Raw genomic sequence first — 21676 nt, 5'->3', positions numbered from 1 at the left:
CGGAATTTATGTAGTTAAAGGACTAGCGTCATTGTAACAACTGCTGTGTTCAGGTCTTCTAGAAACAGAAGCCTTCAAAACACACGTACAATCCTAACAAACATTGGATGGGATTCTTTTGCTTTAAAAAAAATAATAGAGAAACATTTTTAGGAGCAGTTTGAAAATAGGATTTTGGTACTCACCGTTAAATCCTTTTCTCCTAGTCAGTAGAGGATGCTGGGGACTCCAAAAGGACCATGGGGTATAGACGGGATCCGCAGGAGCTTGGGCACACTAAAAAGACTTAAGACTGGGTGTGAACTGGCTCCTCCCTCTATGCCCCTCCTCCAGACCTCAGTTAAAGGAACTGTGCCAAGGAGAGACGGACATTACAAGGAAAGATTTTTGTCTTAACTAAGGGCTACCAAATTACCAGCCCACACCATAAACATACCGTACAACCGGAATAACGCCAAAACAGATAACAGTATGCATAAAACTCCAGCAACCAGCTGCAACAAACCAATACACAAGTCGTGTATAAACTAACTTAACCAGTAAGTAACTATATAATGCAAGTAATAGTCCGCACTGGGACGGGCGCCCAGCATCCTCTAAGGACTAGGAGAAAAGGATTAAAGGCGAGTACCAAAATCCTATTTTCTCTTACGTCCTAGAGGATGCTGGGGACTCCAAAAGGACCATGGGGATTATACCAAAGCTCCAGAACGGGCGGGAGAGTGCGGACGACTCTGCAGCACCGACTGAGCAAACGCCAGGTCTTCACCGGCCAGGGTATCGAACTTATAGAATTTAGCAAAAGTGTTCGAACCCGACCAAGTAGCCGCTCGGCAAAGCTGTAGTGCCGAAACACCTCGGGCAGCCGCCCAAGATGAGCCCACCTTTCTGGTAGAATGGGCTTTAACCGACTTCGGCACCGGCAACCCCACCGAAGAATGAGCTTGCTGGATCGTACTACAAATCCAGCGTGCAATAGTCTGTTTTGACGCGGGATGACCAACCTTGTTGGCCGCATACAAAACAAACAACGCTTCAGTTTTCCTAGTAACAGCTGTCCTAGAAACGTAAATTTTTAACGCTCTTACAACATCCAGAGATTTTGGAATCGCCACTTCTTCCGTAGCTACCGGAACAATAGGTTGGTTAATGTGAAATGACGAGCCCACCTTTGGTAGAAATTGTTGACGAGTCCTCAATTCCGCCCTATCCGCATGAAAAATCAAGTACGGACTCTTATGAGATAAAGCTGCCAATTCCGATACTCGCCTGGCAGATGCCAGCGCCAAAAGCATAACCACCTTCCAAGTGAGAAATTTTAATTCAACCTTCCGCAAAGGTTCAAACCAGGAAGACATGAGGAACCGCAAGACGACATCAAGGTCCCATGGCGCTACAGGCGGTACAAACGGTGGATTGATACGCATTACACCCTTCACAAAAGTCTGAACCTCTGGGAGGGCAGCTAACTCTTTTTGAAAGAAAATAGGCAAAGCCGAAATTTGCACTTTGATGGAACCCAATTTCAGGCCTGCATCTACGCCCGCCTGTAAAAAGTGGAGAAAACGACCCAAGTGAAAATCCTCCGCAGGAGTCTTCTTAACCTCACACCAGGAAACGTATTTCCTCCAGATACGGTGATAGTGTTTCGCCGTAACCTCTTTCCTAGCCTTAATGAGAGTTGGAATGACCTCCCTGGGAATACCCTTACGAGCTAAGATCTGGCGCTCAACCTCCATGCCGTCAAACGTAGCCGCGGTAAGTCCGGAAATACGCATGGACCCTGTAACAACAGATCCTCTCTTAGAGGAAGCGGCCAAGGATCTTCCACCAGTAAGTCCTGAAGATCCGGGTACCAGGCCCTTCTTGGCCAGTCTGGAACGACGAGAATCGCCTGAACCTTTGCTCGACGAATGATCCCCAGCACCTTTGGGATGAGAGGAAGAGGAGGGAACACATACACCGACTGGAAAACCCACGGAGACAACAGGGCGTCCACCGCCGTGGCTTGAGGGTACCTTGACCTGGAACAATACCTCGGGAGCTTCTTGTTGAGCCGAGACGCCATCATGTCTATCAACGGAATTCCCCAGCGTCTTGTCACTTCTGCAAATACCTCTTGGTGCAGAGCCCACTCTCCCGGATGGAGGTCGTGTCAGCTGAGGAAATCCGCTTCCCAGTTGTCCACCCCCGGTAGGAAAACTGCTGACAGTGCGCTGACGTGTTGTTCCGCCCAGCGAAGTATCTTTGTGGCCTCCGCCATTGCCGCTCTGCTCCTCGTTCCGCCTTGCTGGTTTATATGGGCCACCGCTGTGATGTTGTCTGACTGTACCAGGACCGGTCGACCTTGAAGCAGACTTCTTGCTTGGAGTAGGCCGTTGTAAATGGCTCTTAACTCTAGAACATTTATGTGGAGACAGGCTTCCTGGAGCGACCATTTTCCCTGGAAATTTCTTCCTTGGGTGACTGCGCCCCAACCCCGGAGACTTGCATCTGTTGTCAGAAGTACCCACTCCTGGATACCGAATCGGCGTCCCCCCAGGAGGTGATGAGCTTGTAGCCACCACAGGAGAGAAATCCTGGCTCTGGGAGATAAACTTATCTTCCGGTGAATGTGTAGGTGAGACCCGGACCATTTGCTCAGCAAGTCCCACTGAAACACGCGGGCGTGAAATCTGCCGTATGGAATGGCTTCGTATGCCGCAACCATCTTCCACAGAACCCGGGTACAATGATGGATCGACACACTCGTCGGCTTCAGAAGTTCTCTGACCATCGTCTGCAATTCCAAAGCCTTTTCTTCTGGAAGGAATACCTTCTGTAACTCCGTGTCCAGAATCATGCCCAAAAAAGTAAGCCAAGTGGTTGGGATCAACTGGGATTTCGGCAAATTGAGGACCCATCCGTGTTGTCGCAGAACCGATAGAGACAACTCTACACTTTTCAGCAATCGTTCCTTGGACCTCGCCTTTATCAGGAGATCGTCCAAGTACGGGATAATTGAAACCCCTTGTTTGTGCAGAAAAACCATCATTTCCGCCATGACCTTGGTGAAAATCCTCGGAGCCGTGGAAAGCCCAAACGGCAACGTCTGAAATTCGTAATGAGAATCCTGTATCGCAAACCTGAGGAAAGCCTGATGCGGAGGATATATCGGGACATGTAAGTAGGCAACCTTTATGTCGACTGACGCCATAAAATCCCCCCCTTCTAGGCTGGAGATCACAGCTCGAAGGGATTCCATCTTGAACTTGAAAACTTTCAAGCATGGATTGAGGGATTTTAGATTTAGAATTGGTCTGACCGAACCGTCCGGTTTCGGCACAACAAAAAGGCTGGAGTAGAACCCCTCCCCCCGCTGAGACGAGGGAACGGGAATAATGACCCTCTGTAGACACAGTTTTTGAATCGCTGCTAGCACCACCTTCCTGTCTGGAAGAACTACTGGTAATGCCGAAACGAAGAACCGGTGAGGGGGCATCACCTGAAACTCCAGTTTGTATCCCTGAGACACGATCTCTAGTACCCAAGGATCCAGGCCTGATTGAATCCAGACCTGACTGAAAATTCGTAGACGGCCCCCCACCGGTTCGGACTCCCCCAGGGAAGCCCCAGCGTCATGCGGTGGACTTGGTAGTAGCATGGGAGGACTTTTGGTCCTGGGCGCCCGAACCTGCAGAATGTTTCCTTCCCCTTCCTCTACCTCTACCTTTTGAAGCGAGGAAGGACGAGCCTTTTCCACGCCTGTATCTATTGTGACGAAAGGACTGCATTTGCTGATGTGGTGCCTTTTTCTGTTGTGTGGGAACATATGGAAGAAACGAGGACTTACCCGCAGTCGCGGTTGAGACCAGGTCAGCCAAGCCGTCCACAAACAAGACAGTACCTTTGAAGGGTAGCGCTTCCATAGCCCTCTTGGAGTCGGCATCAGCATTCCATTGATGGATTCACAGGGCCCTCCTGGCTGATATCGAGATGGCATTGGTTCTTGAACCCAAGAGACAGACGTCCCTCGCCGCATCTTTTATGTAATCTGCAGCGTCCTTAATATAACCAAGAGTTAGAAGGACATTATCTTTATCAAGCATATCCATATCATTAGCTAAATTCTCAGCCCATTTAGCAATAGCACTACTCACCCATACTGACGCCACAGCGGGTCTGAGCAATGCACCCGAATTAGCGAAGATGGACTTCAGAGACGTCTCCAGCTTGCGATCCGCCGGATCTTTGAGAGCTGCCGTGTCAGGCGACGGAAGTGCCTTTGAAAATGCCCCCCCCCCGTTACTGGGAGAAGCGTGGAGGTCCCGCCAGCGTCTATCCCTCAGCCGCGTGGAGCAGGGAAAATGGCGCCGGTGAGCTGCGGGTCGAAGCTCCGCCCTCTTCCCAGATCGCTTCGGCCCGCCAAATTCAAACAGTGTAAAAATGCCGGCGGGGGTCCGTACACGGTGCTGAGGCACCCACAATCTTTCTGCCGCCCAAAAAAAAAGCTCCAGTAACATGCTGCCCAGGGCGCCCTCCCAGCGCCCTGCACCCAGTGAATACCGTTGGTGATGTGTGTGGGAGCATGGAGCACAGTGTTACCGCTGTGCTTTACCTTCCGTTACTGAAGTCTTCTGCCGTCCTGAAGTCTTCAGATCTTCTCATACTCACCCGACTTCTTTTTTCTGGCTTCTGTGAGGGAGGTGACGGCGTGGCTCCGGGAACAAGCAGCTAGGCGCACCAAGTGATCGAACCCGCTGGAGCTAATGGTGTCCAGTAACCGAGAAGCAGAGCCTTGAAACTCACAGAAGTAGGTCCTGCTTCTCTCCCCTCACTCCCACACTGCAGGGAGCCTGTAGCCAGCAGGGCTCCCTGAAAATAAAAAAACCTAACAAAAGTCTTTTCTAGAGAAACTCAGTAGAGCTCTCCCCTAGTGTGCATCCAGTCACTCCTGGGCACAAAGTCTAACTGAGGTCTGGAGGAGGGGCATAGAAGGAGGAGCCAGTTCACACCCAGTCTTAAGTCTTTTTAGTGTGCCCAAGCTCCTGCGGATCCCGTCTATACCCCATGGAGTCCCCAGCATCCTTTAGGAGGTAAGGGAAATCGGAGTGATTTTGTGTAAAGTAGTCCCGCAGGCAAGTACTGGTAATTATGCACCGGTTAAGACTATGGGGGTTATTCAGAGTTGCTCGCAGCAGCAAATTTGTTAGCTAATGGTCAAAACCATGTGCAGTGCAGGGGGGGGGGCAGATGTAATATGTGCAGAGAGTTAGATTTGGGTGGGGTGTGTTCAAACTGAAATCTAAATTGCAGTGTAAAAATAAAGCAGCCAGTATTTACCCTGCACAGAAACAAAATAACTCACCCAAATCTAACTCTCTGCACGTTAGATCTGCCACACCTGCAGTGCACATGGTTTTGCCCAACTGCTAACAAATTTGCTGCTGCGATCAACTCTGAATAACCCCTATGGCGTTCCAATTGTTATGGCGGTATGGGGAAAATTTAATTGTTTTGCCTGCAGCTCCCATCTAAAGCAAATCAATTGTTTGTGCCAATGGGTGTCAGTGCCGTAAGCTCCCAATATTTCTGATAGTTGGCACAATCCGGCGCAAAAAACGACTGAATTTCCCCCTAAGCATTATAAATAAGGACACGCCAGGGACCCTTAAGAGGGGGTTAAACAACAGACGATAAAGGCAACTATAATACACCACGTGCAGAACACCCCATGTTATTACGTTGCTGAGTGCTGCAGGCTTTGGGCCATGAAAGGCAGACAGAATCTCCTATAACCTTTAATAAGTTACTGAAGAAACAAACATTCGGAGATAATTACACAGAAGGAACAATTTCCCCATCCTCATTAAAGGACACACTGGCGAGTACTAACGACATAAAGGCAATTACTACCAATAGACTGCAGTTACAAGGATCAGTACTGCAGGTGGAAGGCTGTAGGATAAAACGTTTGAGGCAGGCCAGGTAGCACAGTGGAAGTTGCACACAGGAATCCGTCATGTAGCACGGGAGTTATTACTCCGCTCACACTCCTGTCAGGACACACATAAGTAGAGAAACTTTCTAACTTTCATTTACATCACTCTTTACAAAGACCATTTTTAGCATTCAAATCAGTTCTGCCAATGGAGCGCAGTCTAAACACCCTAACAGTATGTTACTGTACTCTGGGAGGAAAACCACCCTGCAATCTCCATACACACTGGGCCCTGGTCACAGCAGAAGCCATGACCCCATGCAGCAAAGCTCCCAGGACTAGCCGACAGCAGACCTAGGGACATAATAGGGGTCTATTCACTAAGTCGCCTTGGATGGAGATAAAGTATCAGCCAATCGGCTCCTAACTTTCATTTTTCAAACACAGCCTGTAACATGACAGTTGGGATCTGATTGGCTGATACTTTATCTCCACCCATAGCTTAGTAAATAGACCCCATAAATTCCATCTTAAATATCACAGCATTGTACCCCAAACTGAAACGGAATAGTTTGGTAAACATCACTGCAATTCTAATTCATCCAGTGATCCAGTCTGCTGGCTGGATAAACCAATCAGATAAATACCTACAATGAGTGTTCACCACAATCCAGTCTGTGTGCTGAGCCAATGGTCAGACAATGCATTTGCTAGGAACAAGTGACATGCTGTAGACCGCTTCTACTCAACCAATAAGCTGTATACCTAGGCTAAACATAAAATCCCTTTAAACACTCAAAATTATACAGGTTCTGTGGCTGGCTGGCTGACTTCACACCTGCATTTCATTTGATTTTAATCCGCCACAGAACCCGTGTAATTCATGAGTATCCCAGTTTAAAGGGACAGTATGGTAAATCTAGGGGGTCGTTCCTATTATCTGCGAAGAGTGCAATGTGCCGTTGCCGCAGAGTTTAAACGCCGGCAATGGCACCCGAACTCGCACCCTTCGCAGGCTGGTTTGGGGCTGAATTCGCACCAAAGTGATCAGAGCCCTATGGGACCGCGAGAACTTTTTTGCGAATCTGGGCCTCCGAAAAGTGAGGCCACTGCCGCAATGATTGGCTACTAATAGGATCGCCCCCTATCTATACTGTTTCAGTGTGCAGCAGGGATAATCAACAAGTAGTGCTCCAGTTTTTGTGGTACTACACATCCCAGCATGCCCTGCCAAAATTTAGCATGCCCCAGTAATAAAATGGTGGTAAGGATTACGGTGATGTGTTATTTAACAGCTGGAGGGCAGCACCTTAAATTCCCAGGGCTCGGAGATATTGCTATAGAAAGCAAAATTAACATTGGTTTCACTCTCGGAACAGCTGTGCCCTCTGTAAGCGATGGGTACATGTCAAAGCCAAGTGCACAAATTCATTGCACTCACGGTATGCGTGGCCTGAGCTGCATGAACGCTATAGGAGAAGTGGTAGTCCCGTTTATTCCTAACGAGATCAACTGCTCACTGTCCAATTTCACTTCCATCATGTTCCAAAACATTCCCAAATAACCATGAAGTCGCCTATCCATACCTGGTAGACTGCATCTGACGGGTCGTCTCAGGATCTTCAAACATCTTCACTATGGGTTCAGTTTCTGCCTGGAGTTGCTTCAGTTGTGCCACCACCGTGGTCCTCTTCTCCCGCAGTGCTGTAGAGAATGACCCACGTTACACGCCACCAACACACAACAGTACATATCAGCACACTGCGGTCAGTTTGGGCTATACAAACATCATCTGTGAATGGAGGGGTATGGGTATAGACGGTCAAATACATGGCTATATGCCCATTTGTGACCTTAACGCAGTGATGGAGAACCTTGGCACTCCAGCTGTTGCTGAACTACACATCCCAGCATGCCCTGCAACAGTTTTGCTCCTTGGCTATGCTAAAACTGTTGCAGTGCATGCTGGGATGTGTAGTTCAGCAACAGCGGGAGTGCCAACGTTCCCCATCACTGCCATAACATATTAATGAGACCTGGAATCGACAGATACAAGCTAAAGCAGAGTGTGCCAGCATAAGGGGAGGAGGGGCTCTTGCTGTCTCTTATTAGCACCCACAAATGGGCATCTGACAGGGCAAATTGTGGCTCAGGACCAAAGCATGAGCAGCGGATTCCAAAGTATGGCTTCATCACAAGAGATTAGGTAAATAACATATACAGGACAGATGTGAATATGGAATGCTGGCACATGCTTTGCATCAGGTGGCAAATTAAGTCAACTGTAAAGCCACCGATTTCCAATCAATAGATATTGGCCATTGTGCAGTAGTCCAGGGGGCCTGGCGGGACCATAACCCTCTGACACCCTCCAGTAGCAGCACTATGTAATGAATCAGGATGAAGCGTAGAGATAATTACCATGAGGGATCTCCTTGTCAGGATAGAGGTTTTTATACACATCCATGGCAAAGTCCACCATGTTGGTGTCACTGAGCAGGTCCAGCTTCCCATGGAGGAGCTCCTTCTCATTGTAAATCTGCAGAGACAAGACCACAGCATGAAGGCAACGCTCACACGGTGAACAGAGGAATCACGTGATAACAGCAAACATTCAAACGTGTCGTCAATCAACCCAATAAGCGCATTTAAAAAGGACCGCCCTGGGGAAAAGACAATACTGCCCTAAAGAGCTGGAAAACCACACATGGGGCCAGCTGTAATGGCGTCCGAGGAGGCCAGAGGCGCGGGTTGCTGTCTTAACACAGACGTTTCTTTAAAGGGGCAATCATTCACGAGGCATGGTTTTGCCTTGTAAGCCAAGGGGTCAAAACAATTAAACATAGAATTTGACGGCAGATAAGAACCACTTGGCCCATCTAGTCTGCCCATTTTTTTTATCCTTTAGGTAATCTCAACCCTTTTTGAACCTTAATTCTTTGTAAGGATATTCATATGCCTATCCCAAGCATGTTTAAATTGCTCTACAGTCTAAGCCTCTACCACCTCTGATGGGAGGCTATTCCACTTATCCACAACCCTTTCTGTGAATAATTTTTCCTTAAATTTCCCCTGAACCTCCCCCCCCCCCTCCAGTCTCAGTGCATGTCCTCGAGTTCTAATACTTCTCTTCCTTTGAAGAATGTTTCCCTCCTGAACTTTGTTAAAACCCAACGTAATCTCTCACGCCCCAGTGCAATGTATGGGCGATGAGCAGTTACACATCTCTTGGATACAGTAGACTAACACTGAGCATTTTCCTTAGCGCCCCTGTGATGATGCAAAGCAAATTGCAGGGTACCACCGCCGCCATACAAATACCCCCAGATCACATCTAATGGGACTGACCCCAAAAATATTCAGAACAAGTGCATCTGGCAAGCATTTATGGGAGACGATAACATTAAAACTTGCAATGCAGATCTGTAATCTATATTGTAGCTTTAATGCTGAAATGTACCCCACCACACCAGGGGCCCGGGATGCCTTGACGGCGTCGACAAGAAGATCGGCGGCATGGTCAGTGGCACAATGTTTAATACACAACTTGAAGCGTTATTATGAAGTTGGTTGTATAGTTGTAGACGTACTGCATTAACACTTACACTGCCGAAACAGTCACAATGCTTTAATCGGCCATTTTAACCTTGTCGGCATAGTGCAGCCGACATTGTCGCACCAATCGCCTGCATGTCAACGTTTTCCCTGGTGTCTACTAAGTGAAGCCAGTTCATCCGGGACTCAACCAGTAACGCAATCTGACAAGCTGTAAACGGCGGCAGAGAAGGAAGGGCGAGGTTACGGCGAGGGACGAAGAACGCAGATGTTGACGGAGGGGAATGGAAGGGGCAAATCTGCTCTCTTAGGAGACGGTAGTAGAGCTTTAAATGGGACTATAGTGTCGCGTACAGCAACGTATATATGATCACAGATGACTGGTCCCATCTCTGCGCTGGCATATGGTCGGTATAGCGAGGCAAGGGCATACAGTGGGTGCAAGAATAACACTGACATGTACCCCACCCCCTCCCAAGACTGGTCAGATGGCTAGCAGGCAGTGCTGGGACTTGTAGTCCCACTGCAATGGGACAGCGACTGAGAGACAGGCCAGGCGAAGAAAACCCCGCAGAGCTGGCATATGGTCAATATAGCGGGGCAAGGGTGTACAATGGGTACAAGTATAATACGGACATGTACCCCACCCCCTTCCAAGACTGGTCAGCTGGCTTGCAGGCAGTGCTGGGACTTGTAGTCCCACAGCAGACTGGAGAGCAGTCCCTTGCTGAGACAAGGAGTCTATGGAGCTACTGCAGCAGCACTGCCCAGGCCCACGTCCCAGCAGGGCCTATGGGGACCCCCCAGCACCATACATGCGGCTGCCCCACGTGCAGCGCCGCGCCAGGCCGCAGCGACCCACCCTGCCCGGGCCCCGCACCTCCTTCACGGACAGGAACTCCAGCAGCGGGAAGACCAGGTGCCGGTCCAGAAAGTGCGCGATGCGGGTGGTCAGGTCGTACTCCGCCATGGCTGCCGGTTGCCGGGGGAGGAAAGGAGGAGCTCACACACCCGGCACCGATATATCAAAGCGGCGGAAGACAGAGGGGAACACGGGAGAAGCACGCGGCAGAGGGAAGACAAATGGCGCGTCACGTGTCCGCAGCACTGGCGCCATTTTGTCGGAGCCCAGCTTTTCCCCTCAGACTGAGTGCATAGTCATTAAAGTCATTTTTATGAGGAAATACTCGCGAAATTTCAGCATCCCCAGGGGGAACAACAGCAGATATCTCCAGTATTTGCTACAGTTTCCAATTGTGAAAGCTACTCACTAGTTTCCTACATGGGGGCCGCTATATTGCGAGATTTACCAAGCTCTGGAAAGCACCAAAGTTTCTGGGGGAGGATCTGTGGGATCCCTCCCCAGCAATAGGAACTGACATATGCACCGTGTGCAGACTGACCGCGCTTGCATTGTAGTGCGGCCTACTTGCCTACCCTCCCGGAATGGCCGGGAGACTCCCGAAAATCGGGTGTCCCTCCCGTAGTGTGACCATATTATTTATTATTTATTACCAGTTATTTATATAGCGCACACATATTCCGCAGCGCTTTACAGATATATTATCCCTTTTACCTGAGACGCTCATGGATTACACAGGTTCTGTGGCTGGCTGACTTCAAGCCTACATTTCAGCTGGTTTTAATCAGCCACAGAACCTGTGTAATTCATGAGCGTCCCAGGTAAAAGGGATAATATGGTCACCCTACCCTCCCGGCCGCCAGGAAAGGTGGGCAAGTCTCCCGCTTTCTCTGCCATCCCCTCCGCAACCCCCCTCCTCAGCCGCCCACAGCAGTAAACAAGTGGGGATCCGATGATGCGATTCGTGCTGAATCGCTGCCCCGTGGGGGCAGTGGAGCCACGATGACGCAATTGTGATGCCACGCCCCCGGACTGCCCACTACCCTGCTGGCCACACCAGATAGCCCACCTTGCCTCCTGGCCACGCCCCTGGACAGCCCATCTTGCCGCCTGCCATGGCCCCATGCGCCTACAACGCGGACTCCTCCTTGTAGGGGGGGGGGGCAGCAAAGTAATCAAGTATGGCCAGCCCCAGAACCAGCAAACGCATCTTGAGTCCTAATGCAGAAAAGCGCTATATAAATAAAATTATCATTGCTCAGAAGTAGAGCGATCACATTAGCGACCACTTTACTATTACACATCGCAGGGATAAGCTCCTATCGGAGCACCCGTCCCTGCCTGAGAGTCTCGTTAAATGTTGGTGATACTTAGGGGGACATTTACTAAGCAGTGATAAGAGCGGAGAAGTGAGCCAGTGGAGAAGTTGCCCATAGCAACCAATCAGCACTGAAGTAACAACTATAATTTGCATACTATAAAATGATACAGAGCTTCTGATTGGTTGATGGAGAAGCTTCTCCACTGGCTCAATTCTCCGCTCTTATCACTGCTTAGTAAATGTCCCCCTATAATGTCTTATTGCTGAAATAAACGTCGATAAGTTGTTTTAATTATCAGGACCAATAATTATTAAGCAGTCCCCAACTGAGTTTAATTGATCCCCCTTGTAGCATACCTCCCATCTGTTCCGATTTTAGCAGGAGAGTCCCGTTTTGCAGGCACTGCCAGGCCGCAATGTTCAGCAATGGGGCATGGGGGTTGGGAGGGCCCCCTGTCAGCCACAAAGTAGCGGTAAATCGATACTGTGTGCAGGTGAAGAGCATCTGTTCAAGGGCGAGAGAGGCTCCCGAAGCCCTGGGCATGCCCCCCCACAGTGGCGGAAAATAGGAGGGGTTACTCATGGAGACGGCATTTTCAGAAAGTCACACCCCTTTACAGAGGCCACGTACTCTTTTTGGTATCTGCCCTGTCACAGTGACAGGAGGACTCCCGTGTGTGCACTTAGGGATGGCCATCAACTATCTATGGTTTTGCAACCATCAATGGTCTATTACCAATGCAAAGTGTTTCTGCCATCGATGGATTTCTGCCCTGATTTGGGACTGGTCACCTGCAATGTCTCTGGTGGGCATGATGTACAGCTCTGCGGATATTAAAATCCAACATCTGCTGTTCAGTGGCAGCCATTAATTTATCACAGGGATCACATAATTTATTTACATGAACATTGCTTGGTGTTGAGGGGTTGGGATTTGGGGGGTGGATCTCCAGGAATCGATGATGCATGAGGTGGCAACTCTAGGAGGGGTGCCAATGCTGTGAAAGTCCAGTGTGGATATGTGCGCATGCTCAGCTGTATTCTGAGCCCAAACAGATGCCTTGCATGTGCTAGTATAGCAGTGCACTACTGCGCATACTCCAGTATGGTTCCTCTGGGGATTCTTCATTCCCTATCCAAGATGGCCGCCGGAGATAGTACTGCACACGCAGTATTGTGTAGAGTGACAATAGTGTGAGGCAGATGGCTGCCTCTTAGCACCAGAGAGATCCTGTTCCAGCATCCTGCAGCGCTACCCGCACCTTAAGTACAGTCACCGGCTGGTAAGCTGCTATGACACTGATCCAGTACAGACTCCATTTCATGCCTCAACCAGTGTTACCACAGTGAGCACGGCTGTACTGTCCTCAGTAAACCACACTACTGGTTAAGCCACTGGACCGGTTTTTTGGTCAGGAACATTCCGCTGGTGTGTACAGTACATAGTAAATGCTCCATGATGGGTGTGGATCACAGGGTCGATACTGATTAGGTCGACAGTCAACAGGTTGACCACTATTGGTCAACATGTGAAAAATCGACATGGTCAAAAAGTCAACACAGGAAAAGGTTGACAGAGAGAAAAGGTCAACACTGGAAAAGGTCAACATGACAAATGGTCGACACAAAGATTTTTCACGGCACATGGTACCGCAATTAGTGTACCACGTCCCCTTGCATCGCTCACAATGCTTCGGGAAAGGCTACTATTCCCAATCGGAGTCCACGTGGATGGTCAGTATGAAAAAAGTAAAAAAAAAAAAAGCTGTGTCAGCCATATGTATGTCAGCCATTTACCCCTGTCAACCTTCTGTCTCAGAATGAGCGTCTCACCCAAGACGCCTGAACCTCTCCTGCTGCGAACGAATTTCCAGTGCAATACTGAAACACCCAGAAAACAGACCCCACACACCAGCCTTTCTCTAGCCGCCCCCTGTTAACCACCCCCAAACGTCAGCTCCCTGTCATTTCCTTTGCGACTAATCGCCTCTACAACCGCTGTCACAAGACATTGAAGTTTGTGCTCCTCTGAATCAGTCCCAGACTGTGTCACAGACACCTGCGGGCCCCCCTCTGAACCCGGGCCTGGTACATCAGCATCGGCTGTACTACCCTGATGGTGGCCCTGGTCAGGAGTGAAACACCACCTGTTGGCGTGCCAACTTACTTTACTCTGCCATTTTATCTTTGACCTTGGGCACAGGTGCAAAATGGGGGGGGGGGGGGGGGGGGGCACTTGACATATAGAAATATACATGTTAAGATGTATGTAATACTAGTTACCAGCCTGTTAAAATGCCAGAACAAGATAACAGTAATGTCAGCGCCAGCGGCTGTGCACGCCCGAACGGAGCAGCCCTTGAATTGCTCCGTTGGACGCTACCTAGTTGCAGTGGCACGCAAAACACTTGAATTCCCCCCATAGAGGTGAGGAGCAGCGTTAGCCTTTTATTATATAGGATATGTGCTGGCTTGTTTATCCCAGGATGGCAGTGCTGTGCATCCGGGACTCAGCATTAGGCATTACTCAACTTCTAAGCCCGTCCACAGACTCCCATTGGCTAGGTTTCACAGTGGGCGGGCTTTGAAGGACAATGAAGCCGGATGCTGCATCCTTGGTGCAGCGGCGGCTGTGACGGACACACCGCTGCCGATCCTGGGGACCTGCAGCCAGCACATATATTACATACATCTCTGCATGTATGTTTATGTGTTAGCCAGCGCCCCCTGCGCTATGTGGTGTGATCTGCAGCCCAGTGGCAGCAGCCGCCACTGATAACAGTAGAGACATAGGCAAACGCAGGGGGAGATTCCGGTTGCCTGGAAACCCCCCTCCTCTTGGCAAATGACTGAGATTATGACCAGGCCCGGCGCTACCCGCTCAGCAAGGTCCACAAAGCAGGTAGGCGCCGGGCAGGAGAGGCGCTCTCCCCGCTCTGTCACCTTGCTGAGCTATGCTATTGTGTGCACTGTTAGTACTGTCGGTTGCCGCAGACTACGCCTGTAATAGCGATATGACTGACATGCAGCAGCGGCGCCGGCAGCATAAAGAGGACCTCTCCCCCTCTGTCTCCTTATTGATTGTGCCTGGCAAAACAAAGGGGTGGTCCAAGTGTGCAGCGGACCACCCATTACCCATATAGCATACGTTTTTAAATATAATTAGCATCCGCTGTTGCCGCCCGCCCAGATTAAACTAGCAGGTCCGAGTCCCGTCCCAGGACTAGATGCTCCTGGTTATTGCGCTCCGCTCCTCCCCGGTTAGTCATTGCAGGGGGAGGGTTAGGCTTTGCTCCTGGCGTGACATCATCACGTGACGCCGCAGCTACCCGTGGATTTAAAGAAGCACACATGGGAAGCGGAGCCCGGGAGGAGGCATCAGAGCGCCAACTGCTGCTTGTCCCGGAAGAAGCGAGGAGGCACTGCTTCAACCAGTATCATGTACTGTAAGTGACAGTCATGGACACTCGTTGCATAGCATATACTCTACATATGAAGTTTGTCATCCCACACTTAGATTTAGCTGCATTCTTTTATTCTAATAATCTATATTTTTTTATGTTACACACGAACACACTACAGAACTACAGAAAGAATATGTCAGGAGAAATACTGTATGTCTTACTTCACACGACCTCACCCTCCCTCTAACTCTCCTACAGTGTCCCTACTTTCACCTTCCCCCTAACTCCCCCCCCCCCCAGCGTCCCTGCCTTCACCCTCCCCCTAACTTCCCCCAGCGTCCCTACCTTCACCCTCCCCCTAACTTCCCCCAGCGTCCCTGCCTTCACCCTCCCCCTAACTTCCCCCAGCGTCCCTACCTTCACCCTCCCCCTAACTTTCCCCAGCGTCCCTGCCTTCACCCTCCCCCTAACTTCCCCCAGCGTCCCTGCCTTCACCCTCCCCCTAACTACCCCCTCTCCCCAGCGTCCCTGCCTTCACCCTCCCCCTAACTTACCCCAGCATCCCTGCCTTCACCCTCCCCCTAACTTCCCCCAGCGTCCCTGCCTTCACCCTCCCCCTAACTACCCCCAGCGTCCCTGCCTTCACCCTCCCCTTAACTTCCCACTCTCCCCAGCGTCCCTGCCTTCACCCTCCCCCTAACTACCCCTTCTCCCCAGCGTCCCTACGTTCACCCTCCCCCTAACTACCCCCTCTCCCCAGCGTCCCTGCCTTCACCCTCCCCCTAACTTCCCCCAGCGTCCTTGCCTTCACCCTCCCCCTAACTTCCCCCAGCGTCCCTGCCTTCACCCTTCCCTTAACTACCCACTCTCCCCAGCGTCCCTGCCTTCACCCTCCCCCTAACTACCCCCTCTCCCCAGCGTCCCTGCCTTCACCCTCCCCCTAACTACCCCCTCTCCCCAGCATCCCTACCTTCACCCTCCCCCTAACTACCCCCTCTCCCCAGTGTCCCTGCCCTCACCCTCCCCCTAACTTCCCCCAGCGTCCCTGCCTTCACCCTCCCCTTAACTACCTACTCTCCCCAGCGTCCCTGCCTTCACCCTCCCCCTAACTACCCCCTCTCCCCAGCGTCCCTGCCTTCACCCTCCCCCTAACTACCCCCTCTCCCCAGCGTCCCTACCTTCACCCTCCCCCTAACTACCCCCTCTCCCCAGCGTCCCTGCCTTCACCCTCCCCCTAACTACCCCTTCTCCCCAGCGTCCCTACCTTCACCCTCCCCCTAACTACCCCCTCTCCCCAGCGTCCCTCCCTTCACCCTCCCCCTAACTACCCCTTCTCCCCAGTGTCCCTACCTTCACCCTCCCCCTAACTACCCCCTCTCCCCAGCGTCCCTGCCTTCACCCTTCCCCTAACCACCCCCTCTCCCCAGCGTCCCTGCCCTCCCCCTCCCCCTAACTACCCCTTCTCCCCAGCATCCCTGCCTTCACCCTCCCCCTAACTACCCCCTCTCCCCAGCGTCCCTGCCTTCACCCTCCCCCTAACTACCCCCTCTCCCCAGCGTCCCTGCCCTCACCCTACCTTTAACTCCCCCTCAGCATCCCTGCCTTCACCCTCCATCTAACTCTCCCCCAGCGTCCCTCCCTCACCCTCCGTGTAACTCCCAAAGTAGTGGGAGTAAGAAGAGGAAAGAGGGGAGGGAAAATATATAGGGGTGGGTGTGTTTTATATATATATATTAGTGATGAGCAGGTTCGGTTCCTCGGAAACCGAACCCCCCCGAACTTCACCCTTTTTACACGGGTCCGAGGCATACTCGGATTCTCCCGTATGGCTCGGTTAACCTGAGCGCGCCCGAACGTCATCATCCCGCTGTCGGATTCTTGCGAGATTCGGATTCTATATAAGCAGCCGCGCGTCGCCGCCATTTTCACTCGTGCATTGGAAATGTTAGGGAGAGGACGTGGCTGGCGTCCTCTCCGTGTATTAATGTTGATGCAAATATTTGTGCTTATTGCTTAATTGTGGGGACTGGGGAGCAGCAGTATTATATAGGAGGAGTACAGTGCAGAGTTTTGCTGACAGTGACCACCAGTATACGTTGTCTGCCTGAAGAACACTCCATATCTGTGCTCAGTGTGCTGCATATATCTGTGCTCACACTGCTTTATTGTGGGGACTGGAGACCACCAGTATATTATATAGGAGGAGTACAGTGCAGAGTTTTGCTGACAGTGACCACCAGTATACGTTGTCTGCCTGAAAAACACTCCATATCTGTGCTCAGTGTGCTGCATATATCTGTGCTCACACTGCTTTATTGTGGGGACTGGGGACCAGCAGTATTATATAGGAGGAGTACAGTGCAGAGTTTTGCTGACAGTGACCACCAGTATACGTTGTCTGCCTGAAAAACACTCCATATCTGTGCTCAGTGTGCTGCATATATCTGTGCTCACACTGCTTTATTGTGGGGACTGGGGACCACCAGTATATTATACAGGAGGAGTACAGTGCAGAGTTTTGCTGACAGTGACCACCAGTATACGTTGTCTGCCTGAAAAACACTCCATATCTGTGCTCAGTGTGCTGCATATATCTGTGCTCACACTGCTTTATTGTGGGGACTGGGGACCAGCAGTATTATATAGGAGGAGTACAGTGCAGAGTTTTGCTGACAGTGACCACCAGTATACGTTGTCTGCCTGAAAAACACTCCATATCTGTGCTCAGTGTGCTGCATATATCTGTGCTCACACTGCTTTATTGTGGGGACTGGGGACCACCAGTATATTATATAGGAGGAGTACAGTGCAGAGTTTTGCTGACAGTGACCACCAGTATACGTTGTCTGCCTGAAAAACACTCCATATCTGTGCTCAGTGTGCTGCATATATCTGTGCTCACACTGCTTAATTATGGGGACTGGGGAGCAGCTGTATTATATAGCAGGAGTACAGTGCAGAGTTTTGCTGACAGTGAACACCAGTATACGTTGTCTGCCTGAAAAATACTCCATATCTGTGCTCAGTGTGCTGCATATATCTGTGCTCACACTGCTTTATTGTGGGGACTGGGGACCAGCAGTATTATATAGGAGGAGTACAGTGCAGAGTTTTGCTGACAGTGACCACCAGTATACGTTGTCTGCCTGAAAAACACTCCATATCTGTGCTCAGTGTGCTGCATATATCTGTGCTCACACTGCTTTATTGTGGGGACTGGGGACCACCAGTATATTATATAGGAGGAGTACAGTGCAGAGTTTTGCTGACAGTGACCACCAGTATACGTTGTCTGCCTGAAATACACTCCATATCTGTGCTCAGTGTGCTGCATATATCTGTGCTCACACTGCTTTATTGTGGGGACTGGGGACCAGCAGTATTATATAGGAGGAGTACAGTGCAGAGTTTTGCTGACAGTGACCACCAGTATACGTTGTCTGCCTGAAAAACACTCCATATCTGTGCTCAGTGTGCTGCATATATCTGTGCTCACACTGCTTTATTGTGGGGACTGGGGACCACCAGTATATTATATAGGAGGAGTACAGTGCAGAGTTTTGTTGACAGTGACCACCAGTATACGTTGTCTGCCTGAAAAACACTCCATATCTGTGCTCAGTGTGCTGCATATATCTGTGCTCACACTGCTTTATTGTGGGGACTGGGGACCAGCAGTATTATATAGGAGGAGTACAGTGCAGAGTTTTGCTGACAGTGACCACCAGTATATATAGCAGTACGGTACAGAAGGCCACTGCTCTACCTACCTCTGTGTCGTCAAGTATACTATCCATCTAGATTCTATACCTGTGGTGCATTTTAGTTTTGCAGTTTGTTGACAGTGACCACCAGTATATATAGCAGTACGGTACGGAAGGCCACTGCTCTACCTACCTCTGTGTCGTCAAGTATACTATCCATCTAGATTCTATACCTATGGTGCATTTTAGTTTTGCAGTTTGCTGACAGTGACCACCAGTGTATATATAGCAGTACGGTACGGAAGGCCACTGCTCTACCTACCTCTGTGTCGTCAAGTATACTATCCATCTAGATTCTATACCTGTGGTGCATTTTAGTTTTGCAGTTTGCTGACAGTGACCACCAGTATATATAGCAGTACGGTACGGAAGGCCACTGCTCTACCTACCTCTGTGTCGTCAAGTATACTATCCATCTAGATTCTATACCTGTGGTGCATTTTAGTTTTGCAGTTTGCTGACAGTGACCACCAGTATATATAGCAGTACGGTACGGAAGGCCACTGCTCTACCTACCTCTGTGTCGTCAAGTATACTATCCATCCATACCTGTGGTGCATTTCAGTTGTGCGCAGTATATATAGTAGTAGGCCATTGCTATTGATACTGGCATATAATTCCACATATTAAAAAATGGAGAACAAAAATGTGAAGGTTAAAATAGGGAAAGATCAAGATCCACTTCCACCTCGTGCTGAAGCTGCTGCCACTAGTCATGGCCGAGACGATGAAATGCCATCAACGTCGTCTGCCAAGGCCGATGCCCAATGTCATAGTAGATAGCATGTAAAATCCAAAAAAACCAAAGTTCAGTAAAATGACCCAAAAATCAAAATTGAAAGCGTCTGATGAGAAGCGTAAACTTGCCAATATGCCATTTACGACACGGAGTGGCAAGGAACAGCTGAGGCCCTGGCCTATGTTCATGGCTAGTGGTTCAAATTCACATGAGGATGGAAGCACTCATCCTCTCGCTAGAAAAATGAAAAGACTTAAGCTGGCAAAAGCACAGCAAAGAACTGTGTGTTCTTCTAAATCACAAATCCCCAAGGAGAGTCCAATTGTGTCGGTTGCGATGCCTGCCCTTCCCAACACTGGACGGGAAGAACTTGCGCCTTCCACCATTTGCACGCCCTCTGCAAGTGCTGGAAGGAGCACCCGCAGTCCAGTTCCTGATAGTCAAATTGAAGATGTCACTGTTGAAGTACACCAGGATGAGGATATGGGTGTTGCTGGCGCTGGGGAGGAAATTGACAAGGAGGATTCTGATGGTGAGGTGGTTTGTTTAAGTCAGGCACCCGGGGAGACACCTGTTGTCCGTGGGATGAATATGGCCATTGACATGCCTGGTCAAAATACCAAAAAAAATCACCTCTTCGGTGTGGAATTATTTCAACACAAATGCGGACAACAGGTGTCAAGCCATGTGTTGCCTTTGTCAAGCTGTAATAAGTAGGGGTAAGGACGTTAACCACCTAGGAACATCCTCCCTTATACGTTACCTGGTCCGCATTCATCAGAAGTCAGTGACAAGTTCAAAAACTTTGGATGACAGCGGAAGCAGTCCACTGACCACTAAATCCCTTCCTCTTGTAACCAAGCTCCTGCAAACCACACCACCAATTCCCTCAGTGTCAATTTCCACCTTACACAGGAAAGCCAATAGTCCTGCAGGCCATGTCACTGGCAAGTCTGACGAGTCCTCTCCTGCCTGGGATTCCTCCGATGCATCCTTGAGTGTAACGCCTACTGCTGCTGGCGCTGCTGTTGTTGCTGCTGGGAGTCGATCGTCATCCCAGAGGGGAAGTCGGAAGACCACTTGTACTACTTCCAGTAAGCAATTGACTGTCCAACAGTCCTTTGCGAGGAAGATGAAATATCACAGCAGTCATCCTGCTGCAAAGCGGATAACTCAGGTCTTGTCAGCCTGGGTGGTGAGAAACGTGGTTCCGGTATCCACTGTTAATTGAATGTATTGGGGGTATACCGCACTGGAGAATGGTAAGGTATCTAATAGATATTGTTAGAACCAAAATACATAATACAACGAGAAAATCTGAGTTTTCTAATGTTATCTTGAGTTTGGTGGTGCACCCTGAGTCAGTGGTAAGACATACAACAAAAGGGAGAGAAGAAGACTCTTTTGTGGGTGCACTCTTGTATGTTTAAGAGGTCTCAGAAGAGACAATAAGTAAAGATTATAAATGAATTTTTAAATATAACTTTTATTAACAATAATTGATAAAATAGTAGAGTTTACTGTCAAAAATTGGAGGTAGGGGTGGGGGGGAGTTGGGGAAAAGAAAGGGGGAACACAGAACGAATTAATTACAGTGTAAATACTGAATATTGTTCTGGAATGCCTGGGTGCGATAATAACAGCTGGAGACCCTGAAAATTGAAGCGTTTTTATTCTCTCATGAGCGATGATGAGGAGACAGATGGGATGATTAAAGATGGAATGAGCAAGATGAATCTGCTGTCAGTGTTAGACGCTGAGCAAAACCGTCCAGGAATTTCTACTAAACTGAGTATTCCACGAGAGTCTCCCACTCGAGTACTGACCCAGCCCTACACTGCTTAGCTTCCAAGATCGGAAGGATTCGGGCGTTACCAGTGTGGTATGATAGTAGAAAAAATATTAGATATCGAGGGCTCGAGAATCACTGATGAGAGTTCACGAAAATGGAGAAATAAGAGAAAAGAAAAGACAAGAGAATGGGTGGAGGAGGAAAATAGGGGATCTGCTGCCACCGTTAGACCGGGATAATTACCCCTGAATCAGTGGTGAGAGTCCTGAAGATAGTATAAAGTGAGGAAAAGGAAACGATACTGATAGGTAAAAAATTT

At 49.7% G+C, this 21676-nt stretch overlaps 1 protein-coding gene and 1 pseudogene across 2 annotated transcripts in view; both read right to left on the bottom strand.

Moving 5' to 3' along the window:
* Nucleotides 1-10518, bottom strand: part of EIF3E (eukaryotic translation initiation factor 3 subunit E) — an 83112-nt gene extending 72594 nt beyond the window's left edge. The window contains exons 1-3 of one of the 2 annotated variants that reach the window (XM_063924506.1): nucleotides 10338-10518; nucleotides 8342-8459; nucleotides 7507-7624 (exon numbers count right to left, since the gene is read on the bottom strand). In XM_063924506.1, the coding sequence (XP_063780576.1) occupies nucleotides 7507-7624; nucleotides 8342-8459; nucleotides 10338-10445 (344 nt within the window). In that variant the 5' untranslated portion in view covers nucleotides 10446-10518. The remainder of the gene's footprint in view (nucleotides 1-7506; nucleotides 7625-8341; nucleotides 8460-10337) is intronic. The other variant, XM_063924507.1, reaches the window with a different exon arrangement.
* Nucleotides 10519-21342: 10824 nt separating this feature from the next.
* On the bottom strand, nucleotides 21343-21461 carry LOC134930086 (5S ribosomal RNA; annotated as a pseudogene).
* Between the last annotated feature and the right edge of the window lie 215 nt (nucleotides 21462-21676).

Source organism: Pseudophryne corroboree, chromosome 5, assembly GCF_028390025.1.
Source record: "Pseudophryne corroboree isolate aPseCor3 chromosome 5, aPseCor3.hap2, whole genome shotgun sequence".
Classification (NCBI taxonomy): Eukaryota; Metazoa; Chordata; class Amphibia; order Anura; family Myobatrachidae; genus Pseudophryne; species Pseudophryne corroboree.
Note: the sequence above shows the minus strand (reverse complement) of the source record. Positions and strands in the feature narration are given on the sequence as shown.